Genomic DNA, 12,395 nt, shown 5'->3' with positions numbered 1-12,395 from the left:
TCTGCTACATATGCAGCTAGAGACACAAGCTCAGGGGGTACTGGTTAGTTCATATTGTTGTTCCACCTACAGGGTTGCAGCCCCCTTCAGGTCTTAGAGAAAGTTCCTTCTGTTTTTATTGTTGAATAGTTTGAAGAGTGTTGATATTAGGTATTCTTTAAAGATCTGTTAGAATTCTTCACTAAACCCATCTGAACCTTAGGTTTTTGGTTTTTGGTTTTTTGGTTTTTGGGGAGATTTTTTGTTTTTGTTTTGTTTTTTGTTTTTTGATTAGGAGACTTTTAATGACTGCTATGATTACTTTAGTGGTTATGGAACTATTTAGATGGTTTATCTGATCCTGATTTAATTTTGTACCTTGTATCTGTCTACAATATTGTTCATTTTATCCAGATTTTCAGGTTTTGTTAAGTTAATACTTTTGCATTAAATCTGATCACTGTTTTTAATTTCCTTGGGTTCTGTTGTTATGGTTCCATTTTCAATTCAGATTTTCTTCATTTGCATATTGTCTCTCTGCTTTCTGTTTAGTATGGCTAAGGGTATATCTGTTTTGTTGATTTTCTCAAAGAACCAACTCCTGTTTATTTGTTTTTTGTTTTTGTTTTGTTTGTTTGTTTTTTGATTCTTTGTATAGTTCTTATTGTTTTTAGATGTTTGGTTTAGTCCCGAGTTTGAATATTTCCTGCCAGCTACTCCTCTTGTGTGTATTTCCTTTTTTGTTCTAAAACTTTAAAGTGTAAAGTCAAGCTGTTAAGGAATGATCTTTCTAGTTTCTTTTTGGAGTTGCTTAGAGTTATGAGTTTTCCTCTTAGCATTTCTTCTATTATGTTTGATAAGTTTTGGTATGTGGGGCTTTCATTTTCATTAAATTCTAAAAGGACTTTAAGTTAATTCTTTCTTTCTTCCTTGACCAAGTTATCATTGAGTAGAGCGTTGTTCAGCTTCCATGTGTCTGTGGGCATTCTGTTCTATTTGTTGTTGTTGTTGTTGCTGTTGTTGTTGTTATTGAAGACCAGCCTTGGTCCGTGGTGATCTATTAGGATGCATGGAATTATTTAAGTCTTCTTGTATCTGTTGAAGCATTATTGTGACCAATTATATGATCAGTTCCAGAGAAGGCTCCTTAAGGTGATGAGAAGAAGTTATATTATATTTTTTTAATATGAAAGTTCTATAGATACCTGTTAAATCCATTTGGTTCTTAATTTCTGTTAGTTTCAACTTGTCTCTGATTAGTTTCTGCTTGCATAATCTGTCGATTGCTGAGAGGGGAGTGTTGAAATCTCCCAATATTATTGTATGAGATGCAATGTTTTCTTTGAGCTTTAGTAAAGTTTCTTTTATGAATGTGTGTACCTTTACATTTGGAGCATAGATGTTCAGAATTGAGAGTTCATCTTGGTAGATTTTGCCTTTGATGACTATGAAGTACCCCTCCTTATTTTTTTGATAACTTTTCGTTGAAGGTCAATTTTAATCACTATTAGAATGTCTACTTCAGCTTGTTACTTGGAACCATTTGCTTGGAGATTTTTTCCAGTATTTTACTCTGAGGGAGAGTCTTTCCTTTTTAACTTAGGTATGCTTCCTATATGGAGCAAAATGATTATATTTTTGCTTTTTCTAGAGTGTAGTTTCCCTCCTTTGTGTTGGAGTTTTCCATCTATTATCCTTTGTAGTGCTGGGTTTGTGGAAAGATATTGGTTAAATTTGTTTTTGTCATGTAATATCTTCTTTATGTATGTCAATTGAAAAATTTGCTCAGTATAGTAGAGTGTGCTGGCATTTATTTACTTTTAGGTTCTGTATGACATCTGCCCAAGATAGTCTGGCTTTTATAGTCTCTGGATATAAGTCTGATGTAATTCTGTTAGGTCTACCTTTATAGGTAACTTGACCTTTTCCCCTTACACTTTTTAATATTCTTTCATTGCTGAGATTCAAACTTCAGGTTAGGCCTTATATGAAAATAATCTGACTATTCCTATTTATAATAAGCAGTACGTACTTCAACTCCAACCAGCTCCTACACACATGTCTAGTTGATTTTATCTTTCCCAGTCCATTTCACTCTGGGAGCAAATCAGAAAATGGGTCCCTTTACAGCAGGCAGGTTAATGACAGATGCGTACTAATTATTGTGTAAAGAGACAATAGTGAGTCTAAGTATGGATCAATTTGTCCTCTGACCTGAAAAATGTAGTAGCAAAGAAGAATTTTTGTGTTGGGTCCTAAACAATACAATAAATTGCTACAATATGGACACTGATCAATGTTTTTGTCCATTTAATGTTGTTATACAGACTCACTGACCTTAAATTTTTTATTGAAAGAAGGGGAAAAAAGGGCACTGAAAGCTCACGTTTTTGCTCATTAAAGAAGACTTTCTTAATATAATCAAGAAGGCTTTCCATGAATCTGATGATAAGTTACAGGAACTCAAGGCATACATCAAAGCCCTTTTCAAAATTGTTATTTTCTATGACCCTAAAGATTCAAGGGACAAAAAAATTGGTTAATAAATGAGAAATGGGGTTATAAATTTCCAAAATGGCCAGCCACCAAAAGATGTGTACTATAAAGGAAACCTGTGAGAACACTTTTTTTTTTTTTTTAATTTACTCCTCGGGAAACTTAGCTGTGTGGATACATTTAGTAGGCCTGGATCAATGAAGAAAACCAAATGTCATGAAGAGAAGTAGTGACATAAAATTCATGCACAATAGGATTACAGTGAGGCCCAATCCAGGGGACAGAGTTACAAGTTGTCCTTTTACTCATTGGGGGCCTCATGGTTGACTTCCCTGATATCCTCACATGCCCTTACCATGCTTCCCAGGAGAGAAATCCTGCATGAGCCTGGTTCACCACTTTTGGCAAACCCTGCAAGCACCTTGATCTACATTCTACCCATGTGCAAGTCTGAGATGCCCACTCATTGCTCCAGACACTGTCTTTTCTGGTGTTTTGAGTCATCTGATATGCCTCCTTGAAATGCAGAAAAGCACAGATCTCAGGTAAGTGAAAATATCTTGACTAAAGTCTCTCCTTGCAAATGGACTGCACCTTCATGTTTTGGTTTCCAATACTGAGCCTATCTGATCATTTGGTCTTTATGAATAGAAAAGATATGCAATGGTACCAAACTAAGATAGATTTATGTTATGTTCTCACATGTAGTCCCCTTGTTTACTAAGCTTTAAGGAATTTATTCAACTACAGATAATTATTACCCACATAATTATGATCTAATGATCATGAATAGAAGAGGATAACACGTTCAGAATTTCAAGGTCTCCATCTTTGTTGCTTACATGGCGAATAGGTACAGGAAATCAACACAGGATTCCAAGGGTATTTGGAGCTCAACATTTCACATATAAAAGGGAGGCACAAGGGACAGAGCCTTCCTTAGTGAGTGAGAAGTACTCTATACAGAGTACCAAGGCTGGCCTCCCCATGATGTGTTCCCAAAGGGCAAACTTTTGAGCAAATATTTGAAAAGCTATCACTCCACAGGGAAGTTACCCATGTGGATATGTTGAAATTTTCATTGTTGCTTTGGGTCACATTACCGTCTAAATTTACATTATAGTATAAATTAGGTCTTTTGCGAATCTTCATGGCAGAATCATTGAGAAAAAAATAACCTAACTAGGAGGTTGATATGGGGAGGAGGGCATGTATAAAGGAACCCAATGCCACTGTAATTCAGGACACCATGGCCTGAATTGAATAAAGCAACAGTGGTCACCAAACTTTATAGGGGCACAGCAATCCATTACAGCTTAACACAAATGGATCCATGGCTACACATTTTCCACTGTCACATGGACCGGGGACTCGCTGCAGAATTTAAGTAATTGCAACTCCCTGTGAGTGTTATCATGCAAGATAGACCTTGGAGAGAAATGATACTCTCCACTAGCACTTTGAAGAAGAACAGACTGCTCACTTTAATCACACTCAAAAACAAACAAACAAACAAACACTCGATGCAGTTTTCCATTTATTCTCCTGCCAATAGTACTAGGAAGCTCAACCTGAATGATGATACCAGAAAATGTGAGGCTAAAGTCCAATGTGATGTGGCTATTGCTTCTAGAGCAAGCAGTAAGACTTTATTGGAATACAAGAGGTCCTATGTGCATTCATTGATGTTTCTGTATGTTAGCCATGATAAGTTATGGGTGCTGGGCCTGGTATGAATAGAAGAGGCAGCCACAAGAGAGTTTCTGCCCAACAGCATTATTCCAGCTTTACTCTGTAGAATTTCTCCAAACTCCCACATTTATGTAAAGAAGGGCCAACAAATTCCTTGAAAGCTTTCCCTTTCGTCACGTAGGGATGACATTTTTCCAAGTTTCAAGCAAATGTGCCCATGCATCCCTGGAATAGCTTTCTACTCTGCAGCCCTCTCAATTAAAATATGACCATTAAGAACTCTGAGGAAGTTTTGGCAGGCCACTTAAGAGGTGGGGTTAGGTGATATCAAAGCACAGGTAGCTGTGTTCAGTCTAGGCCTGGGTCAGTGTTGACAACACAATGTCATTAAGAGAGGTGATGACATAAAAATCATGCTCAATAGGATTACAATGAGTACCAAGCGGGGGGTCAGAGTTACTAGCAATCCATTTTCTCATTGCTGACAGCTTGGGCAACTTTGCTGAGGGTATGTTCTCACATGTAGACCCCCTGTTTTAAGAAGTTTTAAGGAATTTGCTGAACTTCTGAGAATTCTTACTCTCATATTTATGACCTACTTGTCATAGATAGAAGAAGATAACACTTTCAGAATTTTGGGGCCTCCACATTTGTTGCTTATACACCGAATAGTTACAGGATGCCAACACAAACCTCCAGGGCTGTATGGGACTCAGCATTTCCCATGACACTGGAGGCCCAAGGGACAGATCCTCCATTAGGGAGAGAGAAGTACTCTGTAATCTCCACATAATGTGTTTCCAAAAGGCAAAGCTTTGAGCAAGTATTCCAAATGCTATTACTCCACAGGAAAGTTACCCATGTGGATATGTTGAAATTTTCATTGTTGCCTTGGGTCCCACTACCTTCCCAATTTCCTTCATAATGTTACTTAGGACTCTTACGAAACTTCACTGCAGAATCACCGAGGAAACAAAGGCCTCTATAAGGCTGATTCAGGGCTGGCCAGGTATAATGAACCTACTGTGACTGTGATTTATGAAACCATTATTTAATCGGCTCCAGCAACAGTGGTCACCTTCTATTTTTAGAGGCATGGTACTCAATTAGAGCTTAACAAAAATGGATACATGGCTAGATATTTTTGACTATCCCCTGTGTCAAGGACTCTCAGCAGAATATAAGTAAACTCAATGCATAATAAGGGTTATCTTGCAAGATAAACCTCCGAGAGGAGTGATCCTACCCTGGCACTTGGAAAAAGAACACATTGCTCCATTTAATCACACCCAAAAGTATCTGTATGTAGTTATCCTTTTATTGTCTTGCCCATAGAACTGGGAAAGCTTAACCTGAGTGTTGATCCCTACAAATTTGTGAGGCTAAGGTCACGTGAATTGCGGATATTGCTTCTAGAGAAAGCAGCAAGTCTTTGTTGGAATGCAAGAGGACTTATTGCTTTCATTGACACTTCTATATGGTAGCGATGAAAACTTATGGGTGCTGGGCCTGATATGAATAGGAGAGGCACCCACAAGAGAGTTTCTGCCAAATGGTATTATTCCAAGGTCTATCTTGCATGATAACACTCACAGGGAGTTGCAATTACTTAAATTCTGCAGCGAGTCCCCGGTATTATTCTTGTAGAATTTCTCACAACTCCCATTTTTATGTTATGAAGGGCCAACAAGTGCCTTGACAGCTTTCTCTTTCCTCACTTAGGGAATACATCCTTCCAAATTACAAGAAAGGGTACCCTTGCTTCCCTGGAAGAGCTTTCTACCCTGCAAACCACTCCATTTACATGTGAATATTAGTAACTCTAAGGTAGTTTTGGCAGGCCAGGTAAGAGGTGGGGTTAGATAATATCAAAGCCCAGGTAGCTGTGTTCTTTCTAGGCATGGTTCAATGTTGACAAACAAATGTCATGGAGAGAGTTAATGACAAAAATATCAATAAGATTAAACTGAACACAACTAAGGTGACAGGTTTAAAAGCAGTCCATTTACTCCTTGGAGGCCTCTTGGGTGACTTCCCAGATGTCCTGAGGTACCATTGCCCTGTGTCCCATTGCTCATGACCCTGGCTTTTCTAGTGTTTTTGCAATCATCTGACAAAATACATTGAAATACAGAGAATTATAGAACTCGGGTAAGAATTTGGGGGTCTCAGTCCTTTTTGATTTCATGGCAAATAGGTAAAGGAACTCAACATAGGCCTCCAGGGAACTTTGAGACTCAGCATTTCCCAAGACCAGGGAGGCCCAAGGGACAGAGCCCTCTTTAGGGAGAGAAAAGTCACCTACATTTAGCACTGTACCAAGGATCCAGAATTATCTGGACAATTTAATTATCACATTTCACAGTGAGTACTAACATGCAACATAGAGCTTAGAGAGAAATGATGTCACCATTGCACTTAGGATAAAAATGAGGTGGTTGCTTTTATCACACTTAAAATATCTATACATAGTTATCCATTTCTTGTCCTGTCCATAGTACTGAGGGAGCTCAACCTGAGTGTTGATGCCTACAAGGTTGTAAGTTTAAGGTCGCATGTCCTTTGACTAAATGTGGACCTCTTGGATGAGTAGCTGAGGACTCAGATGCCCTTGCTGTAATTCCCAGGAGAAGATGAAAGGACAGCTATGGTGCACATTGGTTGGCAAACACTGCATAGCAACAAACACCTAGTGACACATCCTACCCTTGGGCATTTCTGCAAAACCAAATAATTGCTCATGACCATGTCTTTTGTAGTGTTTTGCAGTCATATGAATTGGCAATTTGGAAGGAAGAGAAGCACAGATCTCAGGTAAGTGGAAAGATCATGGCTAAAGCCTCCTATTCCAACTGACCAGACCCTTCATGTTTGGGCTTTTGATTCTCAGGCAGTCTGTCCTTTTGAAATTGAGGAATAAAAAAGGAATGCCATAGTACCAAAGAAAGCACGATTTAGGATATGTTCTCCCATGAGGACCCCCTGATTTGCAAAGTTTTAAGGAATTGGTTCAACTCCCAAAAATTTTTTTCTTCTAATTTCTCATGAATAAAAGAGGATGACAATTTCAGAGTTTTGGGATTTCACACTTCTATGCTTATCTGGCCAAGGAGAATAGGAACAAGATGTCAACACTGGGCTCCAGGGCCATTTGGGACTGTTCATTTCACATGACACAGGAGGCCCAAGGAACAGAGCCTTCCTAAGGGAGAAGGAAGTACTCTATGATATCTAACAGGGGTGGCCTCCACATAATGTGTTTACAAAGGGCAATCCCTTGGGCAAATATTCCAAAGATCTCACTCCACAGGAAATTTACCAATATAGATAGGGTGAAATTTTCATGGTTGCCTTGGGTCCCAGTCCCTTTCAAATTTCCTTCACAATATTACATAGGGATCTTACTAAACTTCACTGCAGAACTACTGAGGAAACAAAGGCCTACACTTCAGGTTGATACAGGGAGGGCCAGGTGTGAAAAAACCTCATTCCACTCAGATTCATGACATCAAGGCCTAAGCTGCATCCAGCAAGAGTGGTTACCTTCACTTTTTCAGAAGCTGGGCAACCCATTACAGCTTAACACACATGGATCCATGGCTAGACATTTGCATTGTGCCCTGGACCAGGATTCTTGGGAGAATTTAAGCAATCCCATTTCAGAGTGAGTCCTGTCATGCAACACAGAGGATGGAAAGGACAGATGACACCTTTGCAATTTGAATAAGATCCCACTGGTTGTTTTAATCACAATTGAAATACTTATTTGTAGTTGTGTTTTATTGTCCTGACCATAGTACTCGGGGAGCCCAACTTGAGTGTTGATCCCTACAATTGGAAAAGCCAGATCTGATATGGCTATTGCTTCTAGAGGAAGAACTAAATATTTGTTGTAATGACAAGGGTCCCTCATGCTATCATTGAGGTTTATCTATGGTGCCCATGAAAACGTGTGGGAGCTGGGCCCTGTAAAAATAGATTAGGGAGCCCCAAGAGAGTTTCTGGCATTACTTCAGTGGAGCTCTTCTAAAATTTCTCTCATATACAACATTTATGTAAAAAAAAAAAAGGGATAATAAGAGCCTTGACAGCTTTCCCTTTACTCCCTTAGGGAAGATATTCTTCCAAGTTTCAAAAAGGGTGCCCTTGCATCCCTCGAAGAGCTTTCTACACTGCAGCCCTCTCCAGGTACATGTGACAATTTGAAACTCTGAGGCAGTTTTGGAGGGCCAGGTAAGCAGTGGGCGTAAGTTAGGTGATANCAAATTATAGGTAGCCATTTTCTATCTAGGCCTGGGTCAGTGATGACAACTCAATGTCATGAAGAGAGGTGATGATGTAAAAATCATGCTCAATAGGATTATGCTGAGGCCCAACAAGGGCGATAGGGTTACAAGCGGTCCTATGACTGGATAGGGACCTCTTGGGTAACTTCCCCGGAGTCCTCAGATGTCCTTGCCCTGTTTCCCATGAGAGGAAATGTGGACAGCTATGGTGCACATAGGATGGCAAACAGTGCATGCTGCCAATCACCTCGTCCCACATTCTACCCTTGGGGATTTCTGCAAGGCCTGCCCATTACTCATGACCCTGTCTTTTCTGGTGTTTTGCAGTCATCTGACATACCACCTTGGAGGAAGAGTACCACAGATCTCAGGTAAGTAGAAAGATCAGGGCTAAAGCCTCCCCTTCCATTTGAGCAAACCCTTCATGCTTGGGCTTTTGATTCTGAGTCAGTCTGCCATTTTTGAATTCAGGAATAAAAAAGGTATGCAAGGTAGCAAACTAAGCACAATTTAGGGTATGTTCTCCCACGGAGAACCCTTGATTTGCAATGTTTAAAGGAATTTGTTAAACTCCAGATAATTTTTTTCTTCTAATTTTTACCTATTTCTCATGGATTAAAGAGGATGTCTTATACAGAGTTTTGGGATCTCAAACTTTTATGCTTTCCTGCCCATAGTGAATAGGGACAGGATGTCAACACAGGGCTCCAGGGTCATTTGGGACTCTTCTTTTCACATAACAAAGGAGGCACAAGGGACAGAGCCTTCCTCACAGAGAGGAAAGTACTCTATGATATCCTACAGGGCTGGCCTCCACATAATGTGTTCACAAANGACAATCCCTTTGGCAAATATTGCAAAGATCTCACTCCACAGGAAATTTACCCATAAGGATAGGATGAAATATTCATGGTTGCCTTGGGTCCCAATACCTTCCATATTTCCTTCACAATATTAAATAGGACTCTTATTACACTTGTGGACAGAACCACAGAGGAAACAAAGACCTACACTTTAGGTAGATACATGGAAGGCCAGNGGTAAAGGAACCTCCTTCCACTCTGATTCATGACATCAAGGCCTAAGCTGCATCCAGCAAGTGTGGTTACCTTCACTTTTTTAAAGGCTGGGGAACCCATTACAGCTTAACACACATGGAACCATGGCTAGACATTTGTACTATGGCTTGGACCCAGGATCCTCAGGAGAATTTAAGCAATCCCCTTTCTCATTGAGTCCTGTCATGCAACACAGAGGAAGGGAAGGACAGATTCCCCCTTTCACCTTTGAATAAGAACCCATTGGTTCTTTCAATCAGGATTGAAATACCTATCTGTAGTTGTGTTATCTTCTCCTGACCATTGTACTAAGGGAGCTCAACATGAGCTTGAATCCCTATAAAATTGTAGGGCTAAGGCCACATGTAATGTGGCTATTGCTTCTAAAGGAAGCAGGAAATCTTTGTTGAAATGCCAAGGGACCCTTGTGCTTTCATTGAAGTTTCTCTATGGTAGCCATGAAAACTTTTGGGTGCTGGGCCAGGTAGTATTAGAAGAGGCAAGCACAAGATAATTTCTACACAATAGCATTACTCCAGTGGACTCTTCTAAAAATTTCTGGAATCTCCGACATTTATGTCAAAAGGGGAGAACAAGTTCCTTGACATATTTCCCTTTCCTCAGTTAGGGAAGACATTCCTCCAAGTTTCAAGCAAGTGGGCCCTTGCATCACTTGAAGAGTTTTCTACCCAGCAGTCCTCTCCAGTTACTTGGGACTATTTGACTTTGAGGGACTTTTGGAAGGCCAGGTAAGCAGTGGGCATAAGTTAGGTGATATCAAATTATAGGTAGCCATTTTCTGTATAGGCCTGGGTCAATGATGACAACACAATGTCATGAAGAGTGGTGATGACATAAAAATCATGCTCAATAGGATTACGCTGAGGCCCAACCAGGGCGACAGGGTTACAAGCAGTCCTTTGACTCCATGAGGACCTCTTGGGCAACTTCTGCGAGGTCCTCAGATACCCTTGCCCTGTTTCCCATGAGAGGAAAGATGGACAGTTATGGTGCACTTTGGTTGCCAAACAGTGCATGACAACAAGCACCTAGTCCCACATTCTACTCTTGGGCATTTCTGCATGCCTGCCCATTGCTCATGACCCAGTCTTTTCTGGTGTTTTGCAGTCATCTGACATACTACCTTGGAATGCAAAGAACCACAGTTCTCAAGTAAGAGGAAAGATCATTGCTAAGGCCGCCTCTTCCACACTGAGCAATCCCTTCATGTTTGGGCTTTCAATTTTGAGTCAGTCTGCCATTTTGGAATTCAGGAATAAAAAAGGTAGGCAAGGTACCAAACTAAGCACGATTTAGGCTAGGTATTCCCAAGGAGAACCCTAGATTTGCAACATGTAAAGGAATTTGTTAAACTCCAGATAATTTTTTTCTTCTAATTTTTACCTATTTCTCAAGGATTAAAGTGGATGTCTAATACAGAATTTTGGGATCTCACACTTCTATGCTTTCCTGACTATGATGAATAGGGACAGGATGTCAACACAGGGCTTCAAGGCCATTTGGGACTCTTCTTTTCCCATAACACAGGAGGCCTAAGGGACAGAGCCTCCTCAGTGAGAGGAAAGTAATCTATGATATCCTTCAGTGCTGTCCTCCACATAATGTGTTCACAAAGGACAATCCCTTTGGCAAATAATCCAAACATATCACTCCACAAGAAATTATCCCATAAGGATAGGGTGAAATATTCATGGTTGCCTTGGGTCCCAATACCTTCCATATTTCCTTCACAATATTAAATACGGCTCTTACTACACTTCAGGGCAGAACCACTGAGGAAACAAAGACCTACAGTTTAGGTAGATACATGGAAGGCCAGGGGTAAAGGAACCTCCACCACTCTGATTCATGACATCAAGGGCAAAGCTGCATCCAGCAAATGTGGTTACCTTCACTTTTTTAGAGGCTGAGCAACCATTACAGCTTAACACACATGGATCCATGGCTAGACATTTGTACTATGGCTTGGAACCAGGATCCTCAGGAGAATTTAAGTAATCCCATTTCTCATTGAGTCCTCTCATGCAACACAGAGGAAGGGAAGGACAGACGCCCCCTTTGAACTTTGCATAAGAACCCATTGGTTGCTTCAATCAGGATTGAAATACCTATCTGTAGTTGTGTTATGTTCTCAGGCCCATTGTACTAAGGGAGCTCAACTTGAGCTTGAATCCCTTCAAAATTGTAGGGTGAAGGCCACATGTGATGTGGCTATTGCTTCTAAAGGAAGCACAAAATCTTTGTTGAAATGCTAAGGGTCCCTTGCAATTTCATTGAACTTTCTCTATGGTAGCCATGAAATCATTTGGGTGCTGGGCTGGTAGTAATATAAGAGGCAGGCACAAGAGAATTTCTGCACAATAGCATTACTCCAGTGGACTCTTCTAAAAATTTCTAGCATCTCTGACATTTATGTACAAAGGGGAATAAAAGATCCTTGGCAGCTTTTCATTTCCTCACTTAGGGAAGACATTCTTCCAAGTTTCAAGCAAGTGGGCCCTTGCATCAATTGAAGAGCTTTCTACCCAGCAGCGCTCTCCAGTTACTTGTGACAATTTGACTTTGAGGGACTTTTGGAAGGCTAGGTAAGCAGTGGGTGTATGTTAGGTGATATCAAATTATAGNTAGCCATTTTCTGTCTAGGCCTGGGTCAATTATGACAACCCAATGTCATGAAGAGAGGTGATGACATAAATATCATGCTCAAAAGGATTACACTGAGGCCTAACCAGGGCGACAGGGTTACAAGCAGTCCTTTGACTNGATGGGGACCTCTTGGTCAACTTCCGCGAGGTCCTCAGATACCCTTGCCCTGTTTCCCATGAGAGGAAAGATGGACAGTTATGGTGCAATTTGTTTGGCA

At 40.4% G+C, this 12,395-nt stretch overlaps 1 protein-coding gene and 5 non-coding genes across 12 annotated transcripts in view; all 6 read left to right on the top strand.

Moving 5' to 3' along the window:
• Positions 1–10,836, top strand: part of LOC115064564 — a 74,612-nt gene extending 63,776 nt beyond the window's left edge. For 5 of the 7 annotated variants that reach the window (XM_029541889.1, XM_029541904.1, XM_029541884.1 and 2 more), the window contains 6 exons: positions 2,843–3,020; positions 6,927–6,981; positions 8,279–8,355; positions 8,781–8,824; positions 10,140–10,260; positions 10,640–10,836. In XM_029541889.1, the coding sequence (XP_029397749.1) occupies positions 2,998–3,020; positions 6,927–6,981; positions 8,279–8,355; positions 8,781–8,824; positions 10,140–10,260; positions 10,640–10,688 (369 nt within the window). In that variant the 5' untranslated portion in view covers positions 2,843–2,997 and the 3' untranslated portion in view covers positions 10,689–10,836. Of the gene's footprint in view, positions 1–2,842; positions 3,021–6,926; positions 6,982–8,278; positions 8,401–8,780; positions 8,825–10,135; positions 10,598–10,639 lie in introns of those variants that run through there. The other 2 variants (XR_003844407.1, XM_029541881.1) reach the window with 2 other exon arrangements.
• On the top strand, positions 2,667–2,745 carry LOC115062819. The gene has a single exon (XR_003842741.1). It is a non-coding gene; the product is annotated as a small nucleolar RNA SNORD115 (small nucleolar RNA).
• LOC115062818 lies at positions 4,529–4,607 on the top strand. Its single transcript, XR_003842740.1, has one exon. It is a non-coding gene; the product is annotated as a small nucleolar RNA SNORD115 (small nucleolar RNA).
• On the top strand, positions 8,463–8,541 carry LOC115062815. The gene has a single exon (XR_003842738.1). It is a non-coding gene; the product is annotated as a small nucleolar RNA SNORD115 (small nucleolar RNA).
• On the top strand, positions 10,323–10,401 carry LOC115062813. The gene has a single exon (XR_003842737.1). It is a non-coding gene; the product is annotated as a small nucleolar RNA SNORD115 (small nucleolar RNA).
• A 1,343-nt stretch (positions 10,837–12,179) lies between the features above and the next one.
• Positions 12,180–12,258, top strand: LOC115062817. The gene has a single exon (XR_003842739.1). It is a non-coding gene; the product is annotated as a small nucleolar RNA SNORD115 (small nucleolar RNA).
• Positions 12,259–12,395: the final 137 nt, after the last annotated feature.

This window comes from Mus pahari, chromosome 1, assembly GCF_900095145.1.
Source record: "Mus pahari chromosome 1, PAHARI_EIJ_v1.1, whole genome shotgun sequence".
In the NCBI taxonomy this organism is placed as follows: Eukaryota; Metazoa; Chordata; class Mammalia; order Rodentia; family Muridae; genus Mus; species Mus pahari.
Note: the sequence above shows the minus strand (reverse complement) of the source record. Positions and strands in the feature narration are given on the sequence as shown.